The sequence below is a fragment of the Pygocentrus nattereri genome, chromosome 9 (assembly GCF_015220715.1).
Source record: "Pygocentrus nattereri isolate fPygNat1 chromosome 9, fPygNat1.pri, whole genome shotgun sequence".
Lineage (NCBI taxonomy): Eukaryota > Metazoa > Chordata > Actinopteri > Characiformes > Serrasalmidae > Pygocentrus > Pygocentrus nattereri.
The window spans coordinates 31,842,502-31,854,570 of record NC_051219.1 but is presented as its reverse complement, the minus strand read 5'-3'; the positions used below and the strand labels follow the sequence as shown (position 1 = coordinate 31,854,570).

The 12,069-nt window shown below is 39.0% G+C and overlaps 1 protein-coding gene across 1 annotated transcript; it reads right to left on the bottom strand.

The window, feature by feature from the left end:
• Nucleotides 1–1,960: 1,960 nt before the first annotated feature.
• Nucleotides 1,961–5,628, bottom strand: rps26 (ribosomal protein S26). The gene is made up of 4 exons (XM_017707778.2): nt 5,562–5,628; nt 4,290–4,467; nt 2,169–2,299; nt 1,961–2,045 (listed from the first exon to the last, which is right to left on the bottom strand). The coding sequence occupies exons 1-4, from the start codon at nt 5,562–5,564 to the stop codon at nt 2,010–2,012; spliced, it is 348 nt and encodes a 115-aa protein (XP_017563267.1). The 5' UTR covers nt 5,565–5,628; the 3' UTR covers nt 1,961–2,009.
• Nucleotides 5,629–12,069: the final 6,441 nt, after the last annotated feature.

The window sequence follows — 12,069 nt, the reverse complement described above, 5'->3', positions numbered from 1 at the left end:
GATTACAGAGAACCGCAATAGAAAATGTTACAGCTCAGCTCAGAACATGAAGTAGGACGAAATTTAACACCAATATTAGCAAACTAGCTAGCGCCGCGTCTCGAACCACACACACTACACTAATGACCGCACTTCTAATGGTATGTGCGCTGTTTCCACACACTATTTAGTGAGCTAGCATGCCGTTTGGGACGCGGCGCATCTTACCGAGATGAAACTTCTTCGCAGCGAGCCGCCGAGTTTCCTCTTCAGTCACTCCAGCATGGAGGGTGTTCTCCCCATAGCGGGCTCGGCTTTACGATTAGCACAAATGGCAACCTTTTTTTCTGAGTTGAGCTCCCACTTTTGAGGAATTTGTTTTCGAGGCTGCCATCGCGCTGTGGTAACTCTTCGGTGAGCGGTAATATGAAAACGTTCCTAGTGAACGCGACAAAAACGTGCAATGGCGTCACCAACTAATCGACTACTAAATTAGTTGCCAACTAATTTGGTCGTCGATTTTAGTCGACTAATAGTTGCGCCCCTACACACGTGGCATCCTATCACTGCACCATGCTGGAGTTCACTGAGCTCCTGAGAGCGACACATTCTTTCACTAATGTTTGTAGAAGCAGTCTGCAAGCCTAGGTGCTTAGTTTTATACACCTGTGACCATGGAAGAGATTGGAACACCTGCATTCAGTGATTTGGATGGGTGAGTGAATACTTTATAGTGTATATACAAGTCCAGGACAACACCAATCTTAAGATTATTTCTCCTAAATATGTCCACTAACTGAGTCAACTGTTCGGTTTGATCATCCATCAAAGGAGTTTAGCTCAGTATTTTTTCAGAATTTATCAGTTTTCTTTGTCTTTTAGCGGACACTTCAGTGTTTGTAAAGAAACCTCTTTTTGAGTTTTCTTTAGGTTACAATGAGCTGCTTTAAAATAAACAAGCGTTGACAGCGTCTCCCTTAAAGATGCTACATATTTGTAATGTAGTATGTAACTATTGTAAAAGACTCTCCTAAAAACATGAAAAGGTAACTATTGTGAATACTGCTTTTGAAAAAAATGTGAATTCTGTATGTATACTGATTATATATTCATATATATGAATGTGTTCCATTACCTCCCACCAATGGACTCATCACATTTAAAAGACAACTTTGTTTCTAATATTCTTCTGTTAAAACGTGATTACTTTTGCCCACCTTCAAAACAGCACTCGATCATCACTGTGAGCCAGAGTGGAGAAAAATACATTTCACCTCCCACTCCCACCATCCCCACCTATCTTTGAGCAAAAATGCTCAGCTAACTTGGAAATATTCCCTGATACTGTTTCTCAAGTCACAGCACAGAACAAAAATGTTAAAATTTGTTTACCTTTTTTTACTTTAAGCTTTGTTCCATTAAAACTTTGTTTTAAATGCATCACAGCATTTCCTACATGATCTATTCAATCACCACAAGTGAACAAATTAATAGAAATAAGTAAACTCATGCAAAACTCAGGGTGGTGCAAAGAGGAAATCTGGAAAAAAATTTAAGTATTTTATATAGTATTTCCCAAACAATCTTGTCACAATAGCATCCACAAGTATGTTCAAACAGCTATCAGTCCTGCACAGCAGTGGATGTAACGTGCTCCTGTCCTTAAGTTTCTTTCAAAATTGTGGTTTGCAACTCTAACTCAAAAATTCCAGATAAATATTCTGATAAGCATTGGGAATTCTTAACAGCCTACCCAGTATTCAAGCACTCCTGAAGAATATGCAGAAATTTTCAGCACATGCCAATGCTGTCAACTGTTCCCTGACTCTGCTTTGAAGAGAAGATGAATGACCATTCAGGTCTAACCACTCACTTTTCTTTCTGGCTCAGCTTTCTAAAATGTAAGTGCTTAAGGTCAAATGCTTAAATGTAGCTGATTCTCAGTTGGTGAACGACATCAAAAAAAAAAGATAAGTCAGCATGGTCTTAAGGGAACTTTTATTATTTTTAATTGCAAGGCATTTTCCAAATTACATGGGTTTAGGAGGAACCCTTGGGGCAGCACCCTAAAAGAAGAAGAAGAAGAAAAAAATAACTTAAATCCTCTTATACATTAAAGTATCAATACATGGCAGCAAAAGAGAGCAACAACTTGTAGCTGCAGGCATAACCTATATTCAGCCACTTACACTGGGCCTGAAGCGAGGTGGGGGGGTACGGTCCTTTCTTGCCTCTCGTGACCGGTTCCTCACCACTTTGCTGTGAATGGCGCAGCTCACGCAGTAATGAAGCTTAACATACAGCTTCGGCAGAACATAGGCTGTTAACAGAGTGAGACAGTTAGCTCTGTTCAAATTCACTACAACTCATTTGTATATATGGCATACTGAATTAAACTTTTACCATGAAGCTAAACCACCAGTGGGTTCAAGTTCTGCACTGAAAAACACTGAATATGTGCACATCACTTATAAATTATAGGGCAGATGTTTCCAAATCCACAACTTGAACTAACTTCCAGTGCTGTATTTTGTAGGCTCATATTTCATTACCTTGGTTTTGGAGGTTGCGATTTTTACGGCTTATTTTATTAGAAGCCTGGAAAGGGAAGCATTGAGAGAAGCGTATGCAAGCTCAGTGTGTGGCCTACAAGGATGTCTGATTTTACACTATATCATTTATGCCTGACAATCACATTTTAGCAGATTCATTGAAAAACAATTAGTCTTTTTTCCAAAAGTACAAGCCTAAAATGGGCAAACTAATTTGCTATCTTGCTCCTTAGCTGTTGATACTTAGTACCTGCAAAGTGACAACACAGCTTGAGCTCAAAAACAAACATGATTCACGACTAGGCAACGATTATTCGACTTAGTCGACTAAAATCAATGACCAAATTAGTTGGCAACTAATTTAGTAGTCTATTAGTTGGTGATGTCATTATGCGTCTCTCTCATGCTCACTAGGAACGTTTTCACGTTACCGCTCACTGGAGAATTAACACCCGCGTGATGGCAGCGTCAAAAACAAAATCCTCAAAAGTGTGGAGTGAAACTCAGAAAAAAGGTTGTCAGCTATTTGTAAAGCCAAGCTCAGCTGGCCTAGGAGTATCTGAAGAGGAAACTCGTCAGCTCACTGGGTGAAGAAGATTCATCTCGGTATGATATGCCCCATCCCAAATGGCATAATAGCACACAGTGTGGAAAAAATAGCGCATATACCATTAGAAGTGCACTCATTAGCATAGTATGTAAAGTACAGAAGTGTGTGGTTTGGGACATGGCAATAATTGTGCTAGCGAGCTAGTTGGCTAACGTTAATGTTGAAAGCCGTCCTACTACATGTTGTGAGCCGAGCTGTAACGTTTTCTATTCCGAAATGCAGGTTCTCTTGAATCGTTAACTGAGTTGGAACAGAAAAGTATTATTCACAGTGACCCTGTTCACGTTCCAGATAACGCTTACAGTTTTAAACACTGCATTGTCATCTTGCATTGAGGCCACCGGTGTGTTCAAATTTGACGAACACAGGATGTTGATTACAACAGTTTTCTATTTTCTGCAAATACTTGGCACCATTCGCGAACAGTTTAGGTAGCTGGATAAAGGATTAACATTGAAATGAAGAGTTTCTTCTCTGCTGTATGGCGTATCTGTTCTCAGAGGAGAGCGGGTCTCTCACAAGAACATGCAGAGATGCTGATTTTTCTCTGTTTCACTAAAGACCTTATAGAATTTAGTTGCAGCAGAGAGCAGAATACACCGAGCACAGACTGCACTATTTACATTTAAATTTAGATGGATTTTTCAATTCAATGTCTGTGCCAAGATACACAAGATTGTAAAAGCTAACAATGAAACATTTCTTAAACCAGCTTAAATAACTTTAATTGGATGAAGTAGTAGTGAAAAGCTTAATATAACTGATTTATGTTTTGTGGTTTTGGAGTATTTTAGAAACAAACTACTGTACAACTGCAAAATAAATGATTAAAGATTTGATTTCAAGCCAAACCAACTTATTTCCATATTGTTTTGCTTTTTTGTTTCTCTGCCAACCACAAACGCTGCACTTTGGCCCTCAATGTCAAAGTGTTTGGGCACTCCTGCTTTAGAAACTATAATAATTAGAGCTCTGTAGAATCAAGACATTTTAAACACATAAAATAGAGAACGGAGTCTTGCATTAGCCCTGATTAGATGTGTGTTTCAATACCCCTATTTTTAAGACAGTTTGTTTTATTAACAGGCATATTGTGCACTGACTAAGGTCTAAGGTGTCTCATACTTCTGAGCATATATTTCTCTCACCATCAAACACGCTGGCCTCAGAAATGTCCCTCACAGCTGCAGCCTCCACAATATTCCTGATGACAAACTTCTTGATGGCCTTGTCCTTGGGCACACAGCGGGCACAGTTGGTGCAACGGATGGGCTGGACATGGCCACGGCCCTTTTTGGCACGGCCGTTGTTCCTCCTCTTCTTGGTCTAAGGAACAATTATGCCAGAAGTTATTCTTTCTTCTGTAACATACAATAAACAATCTGCTTCAGACACTGTGGTTGTATGGAATGCGATTTGAGCTTTTAAGCCAAAAATAAATAAAATTAAATGAGCAAACAAATCATTAGCACTAATAAAAGCAATACTAATTAAAAAAAAAAAAACACACAAACTCAGTGTCAAAATTCAGCTTGTAATTTATACGGATTTATATGTGAGATTTGTTCTCGCTAGAGATAATTTATTTGAACCCCTTCACATTAATTTCAATTAAAGATAAGTTTACAAGTAAGAATTAAATGACTTGCTGTTAATTGTATTCATTTCATGCTCTGATTTCATAATCATGAAAACTGACATAAAACAGAAGTTGGGGTTATAATTACAAATGAATTAGAATGATAAATGCAGTAAAATGGATACAACGCAGACAGCAATAACCCAGCACAGCCTAAACAGTTTTCCAGAACATGAAGATAGCTTGATATATTTGTCACATGTAAAGATCTGTCCACTGATGATTAATTTGGGCAAATATCTACAGAAATGTTTCCGATATCATGCCTAACTAATACTTTCCCTAATTTTTACTAGCACTGAAAAATGTTTTTCTAACAGGCAATAACATTTTGACTTGTTCAAATGAAATGTCTGATCTTTTAAAAACTGTAGAATAAACGAATTAAAGAACCGTGATGTCAGTTTTATGGGGATTCACCCCACAATGACAACGGAGGGAGGAGGAGATCCTCGGGAGAGCATCGACTTCACACCAGAAGGTCGTCTTGGTTAAAGTGGACAGCAGAAGTGCTTATATGAAGTGATACTAGTTTACCATAAAGATCAAACATTTTAATTATGAAAAGGCGGAGGAAGTAAATGTTAGTCCTCCATTCTCTCTGGTGAAACCTGCTCGTTTCCTTTCAGACCGGTTTTACGACTCGCTCACAACCTAATTTCAGCTTTATTTTGACATGAATGACGAGGGAAGCTCATGCTTATGAGCCGGCATCCCAAGGAAGCCGTGAAACGTTTTAAACACCGCTCAGAAATCCGCCCAACACAAACTACACACTCACCATCTTCCCTCGAGTGGCAAGCGAGAGGACCGGAAACGGCGTGACGTAGATTATAAAGCCTGTGTGCTCTTCCGGCGGAACCCTTATTTGGAAGAATAAAAGTCTCTAGGCTGGATTGAAACCTGTTTTTTTTTTTTTTTTTTTTTACTTAATGTTGCGATAAAAGACACGCAATTCTCAATCGTGTGTAAAATGTCAAAAGTCCACCGTTCAAATTACATAATTTGTTGATTGTCGAAACAAAAACATCCTCTGTATACAAACTGCAAAACCTGGCATTTTCTATCAATTTTAGTCCAAACATTCTGTATATTTACAGAGTTTAACAAACCGTGTCATACCTTTTGACACGTTTCCGCATTTTATGTTTTATTTTTCCCTTTTTACATCAAATTCATGAATTAACAGAAATTGCGCATGAGAGGAGGACATGTTGACTTATTTTGAATGCATAAACAAACAAACAAACAAACCCGGGTAATTATGAACTGAGATTTACAATATTGACGCATTTACAGTAATCTAGGTCTCTTCGCTGTGTTGCCTCGTCACATCAGCGTAGGTACATATTGATCAGTTCGCTAATGGCATTGATTTCCTTCTCAATAACTTTGCATTCTTATCAAATGCAACGGACTGCATACAGCGTGCTGTGTGTACGTCCACTAGATGTCAGCAGGTGCCCGGCGGTGGCTGTGAGGACGCGGCTTTGACAGGGGTGAACATGTCAGTCGCAGTCAGGTAAAGTGGAATGCTGACTGGCCGTGGAATAAAACGGATGGCGAAAGGTTTGGTGTTTTTACCAGCTCGATCACTCCTCAGGTCCTATTAACACGTTTTCTGTTTTCCGTAGCTCGTTAGGATGAATCCTCGCTTCGCTGACAGAGCGGGGTGGCCTGTGTTGAGTGTGTTGTCACTGTGGGAGACATGGAGATGATGTACTGTTGGCGGACAGAGTTGTGAAATGAGCGCAGTCTTGCCTCTGGAAGCCATTACAGAGTGTGCAGAGCAGTGAAGAAGGGAGGGCGGCTGAGGGCAAACAGGCCTGTGTGAATGTCGATCTGTGTGTTTGTTTTAATACATTTTGAGGGACAAGAGTTAGGGTTTAGGATTAGGTGTTGAGTTACACTTGAAAAAACTCTTTTTACAAACAGGCAGTGCTCTAGATACCTACAGCTATATACAAACGTTACTACTTCTTTGTTTTCCAGAATTTTAATATGCCATCAGTCCTTTTACACATTATAATTTGACAAGGAATGGAGTAATAGGCCTACTTCAACATTACTTGGATAAAAGTATTCCATTCACTTCCATTCAAAATGAAGAATGTTTTTCCTTCTCCTGTAAAGTCACCATTTCTGGAGAAGCAAAGTTTTGTTTCAGTTTAGTTTCGGGATATTATGTACATGTATTCTTGGTCCTGACTGTGTACACACTTAAAATGATGTTCTTCAAGGGCTCTTTAGTAATAAAATGGTTCTATATGGAACCATGAACCCTCAGAAAACCCTTTGCATGCTTAAAGGGTTCTTTACATTGTGAAGGGGTTCTTCAGATTGATGGAGAATGTGCTGAATATGCTTCTATACAGAACCTTTTTGAATAGGGTTCTGGAAGCACCAAAAAGGGGTTCTTCTACTGTCACAAGCTTGATATCGTAATAGAAGAACCCTTTTCAAAAAGGTTCAATATAGAACCATATTCCTATTCATTTTCCATTAATCTGAAGAATTTTATAATGCAAAGAAATCTTTAAGCGTGCAATTAAAAAACGAAACATATCTTTTGTAAAAGCACTTTGCTGTCGGGACCTTATTGTTGACCCTGATTAAATACACACTTCTCTGGTTTTCCTGCAAATCCAGGGTCTTTTGTCCCTATAAATGTGTTTTTGGTTCTACATGGATGTTTTCTTTATTAAAGAACCCTTGAAGAACTATAATTTTACGTCTGTAGGTCACCCCTGTTTTTCTCTACAAATCCAGAGCGCTTTTGTTCTGAAAATGTATGAAAACAAACACGTGTTCACACTCCTGTTTGACCTCAGCAGCCCTCCCTTCCTCACTGCTCAGCACACATATGGGACGTATGTGTGACCCCATGTCCTGACGTTGTATGAAAACAAGCATGCGAGTGTGTGTAGCTGGAGGAGAGCGAGGTTATGCAAGCGGCTCTCAGCATGTGTGGAAGAGGGAATGTGGGGCTCCTGTGGTTGGCTGTCCTCTGTGTCGCTGCAGTCAGCATGCAGTTGCCAAAAGCAACGTGTTCTTTACAGGGCTTGGCTTCCAGATGCCGAGGGGATAATGGATGGGACAGCAGCAGAGGAGCACCAATGCAAAGATGCTTGCAATCGAAACTCTCACCCACGCATGGACAACTCATACAGAGTTAATAGTTGAGGCAATAGCCCGAAGCCCCCCCTGTGAGCGGGAGCAGAGGAGTCATTCAGCTGCCTTTCAGTCAAGTCACTTAAGGCCAGAGCTCACTGACCTAACATACACCTACTAACACACAGGTTTGGTTGGTATGCCATACTTGTGCACGGCTGTTGGGAGTCCTTAGAATGTTCTTCCCCATAAACTTGGTTCTAGAATGTTCTCCAGCATTCACTCTGTTCTACATTGTTTGTCCATTCACACTGTTCTAGAATGTTCTACTCCTTTGGCAGTGTTCTAAAATGTTCTTCCCCCTTCACATTGTTCTAATCCATTTACAGTGTTCTTAAATGTTCTTCCCATTTCACACTGATCTAGACTGTTCTACTGCATTTACATTGTTCTGAAATGTTCTTCCCCTTTCATGCTGTTCTAGTGTGTTCTGCTCCATTCACAGTGTTCTGAAATGTTCATTACCTTTTACACTCTTCTAGTATGTTCTGCTTCACTTACAGTGTTCTAAAATGTTCTTCTCCTTTCACACTGTTCTAGAATGTGTTCATCTTATTCACACTGTTACAGAAAAATGTCCCCATTCACGCTGTTCTAGAACACTCTCCCTTATTTACACTGTTCTAGAATCTTCTGAGACAGCTCTATAATTCACACTGTGCTAGAATGTTGTAGAATGTTCTCCTCCATTTGTATTTTCCTAGAATGTTCTCACACATAGATACTGCTCTGGAATTCTCTCCATCATTCACACTGTTCTAGGATTCTGTACACCTTCAGACTGTTCTAGAAATTTTCCCCTTCCATTTACACTGTTCTAGAATGTTTCCCCATTTATGGTTAACACTGTTCTAGCATGATCTCCTCCATTCAGACTTCTAGAATGTTGCTCAGTTATAGGATTCACACTACTCTTGATTTCTCTTGAATGGCCTCTGTTTGCATTGTTGTAGAACATTCTTGGCTATTCGCTGTACTTGATTGTTCTCACCGTCTCACACTATTCTTGAAGACTCTCTCCATAACACTGTTCTAGATAACTCTCCCTATTAAGACTGTTCTAGAATGATTTGCTCTTTCACACTGTTCCTGTATTTTCTTCCTGCTTAGATTGTTCGAGAATGTTTCCCCATGCACATTTATAAAATTCAGACTGTTCCAGAATGTTTTTTTTTTTTTCCATTTTCACTGTTTTAGAATGTTCTGTGTACACAGTTCTAGAAAGTTCTCCCCGTTCAGCCTGTTCTAGACTGTTCTCCTCTATTCTCGCTGTTCTGAAGTTTTCTTCACATGTACATTGTTCCGGAAAAGGAGTTACACTAGTCTACGCTTATAAAGAGACGGTTCTTCAAGGGTTCTTTAGTAGAGACAGTGAACCTATATAAAACTGTCAACTCTCAAAGAACCTTTTGCATGGTGAAAAGGTTCTTCAGATTTATGGAGAATGTGTTGTATATGGTTTTATACATAACCTTTTGGAAAATGGTTCTACATCGCGCCAAAAAGGGCTACGATGTCAAGGTTGTAACAACATAAGAACCCATTTTACAACATATTCCCCATCATTTTGACAAACCATTTCATGATACCAAAGAACCGTCTTTTTTTGAAGAGTGTAGAACTCTTCTCTCCGTTCTCTCCCATTAACACTGTTTTAGGATAATCCCACTGCCTTATTTGGTTTGTGTTTATAAAATTCTAAGACGACTGCTGTCATTGGACCATGTGGTGTCTGTTGACTGGGTCTGCTCTGCTCTTCAGGCTGATAAAATGTATAGCAGTTTTAAACAGCTTGGTTGGGAAATCGTCATTTGAAAATGTTTGTGGACTCATGGTGATGGTTATGCAGTAGTAAATAGAGAGAGAGAGAGAGGGTGACACAGGAATGTGTCATTGTTCCTGTAAGCCACTACGCTCCTAAACTGCAGCAAATAAACATTCCTGCGCTCGTGTGTCAGAGTTGAATAGTTGCCGACTGTTGCTGTAAAAACACAGGCAATAATTAAAACCAAAGAACCCAGTACTGTTTTCCTTTGTCTTAAACATTTTTTCCATGGATTGCATTTTAGGCCATGTATCACTGATTCGTGTTCTCCTGGTCTTCATCTTATGAATCCACAAGATACTCTAGATAAAGTTACTTAGTGACGTTCAAGGCCGTTCTGAAGAAACATGTCGAGAGTCTCTTATGATCTCAGCAAAAATACACAATGTGTTTATGTACTGATAATACAGTTGTATGCAAAAGTTACATATTTTCAGATGGCATGTTTTGTTGATTTTCTGAGTGATAATAGGTGAACACATCTTCTACAGAGAACACATTTCAGCACAAAGTCAGATTAGCTTTATACTTCTTCCTGTTTGGTAGGAGAGGGTTTGATGGCCTACTTTTAGATGCTCGTCTTAAGTGAAGTGCTTCATTTAAAAATTGTTCATTTTAAAGTATTTTAATGAAAAAAAAATCATATTGGTATCAGACAGTATTCCGGGTTTCAGTATCAGTACCGGATTCAGTATCATGTCATTTTTTACGGACGTTCAGATAGGCCAAGTTTGCTGTAATCATCTTGTGATCTGAAAATAAGAACTTTATCTTGAGATCACAAGATAGGTAACTCGTGATCTCAACACAACAGCTTTTATTTTGATCACAAGATAGTTAAGTCGTGATAATTATCTTATGGTTATCTTGATCACGAGATGACCAACTTGTGATTTTAAGACAACAACTTTATCAAGAGATCACAAGATAATGAGTCAACTATCTCAAGATAACAACTTCACGAGATAGGTAACTCATTATCTAAAGATAACAACTTTATCGTGAGGTCACAAGATAGTTAGTTCATGATCGCAAGTAACACCTTTTGTTACCTGGATCACAAGATAATCAATTCATGATCAAGTGATCAAGTTAGCAAGATAGTTAACTCATTATCTCAGAATAAGAATCCAGAAATTATTACTACCTCATGGCCTCTCCAGACTTCTGTACCTTTAAGATGTGAAGATTAGGGCTGGGCATTGGCACTAACTTCATGATATAACATGCATCACAATGTCATTGTCATGATACAGTGTGATACATTGGTGCATCACATGAAATACAATAATAATTAACAAATTGCCCCCAAAACATTGTTAAGGAAGCTTTTAAGGCCCAAGTGCGGTTCACTCTGGAGTACGGGTAAGAACTCAGAGATGAGACTACTTTTTTCACTTTTACTCACAAAGACAGCAGCACAGACAGTAGTGAGTTTAAGGTGTTGTGCATGTGGCTGTAAAATGAACAGCAAGCAACTTAATGTTCACAAACATGCCACAGATCTCGTACATCTCAGTAACACCCTCTGTTTAGTTTTTAACGGCACTGAACGCGAGGTAGCTTTACCAACATGTGACTACAATGTGGCTGAGCAGTAAACATGGCAGGTTACAAACTGGTAGCTCACTACAACCACAAACTGTGTGTGTGAAAGTGAAACTAACTTGAGTACGAAACTTAGATGCAGCATCCATAACTCAACAACAGTTGGTCAAGGACGCTCACTTTATTCACACATACGTTAAACTAATGAATGAACTTTCATTCTGTGCTCAGTTACTCTGGTCTGGAGTGGAACGCCTTCTTTTCCAGCAACTTTTTATACCAATATTAATAAATAAAGAGCAAAGCCATAACAGTTACACTGTTAATTATATATTATACCAGGATTCTACAATATTTGATACAAAAATTGTGTTCATCAATTTTTTGAGAAAGTTTTAAAAGTTTTAAAATGTTTAAAAGTGCATACGGGAGTTATTCTGTGCAAAAACAGTGGTGAAGCTGAATTTGTAAGTACATGACATACAGTATAAATTACTGAGACATTTTAGTTGAGAAGTTAATGTCTTGAGTTATGTGGTTGAGGAAAATGATTTAGTCTGGGTGAAATGCGGGCCAAATGGGAACAGCCTGTCACCTCAATAGAGAAATCAAGAGGTCGTGGTCCTTTATTGTGTTCTAGGGGGGCTGATATTGCGGTGTAAATTATACCACCACTCACAAACACACCTTCACACACACTTGCACAAGAAAACAAAGCTGCTCACACACAGTTTAGCACCAGGGA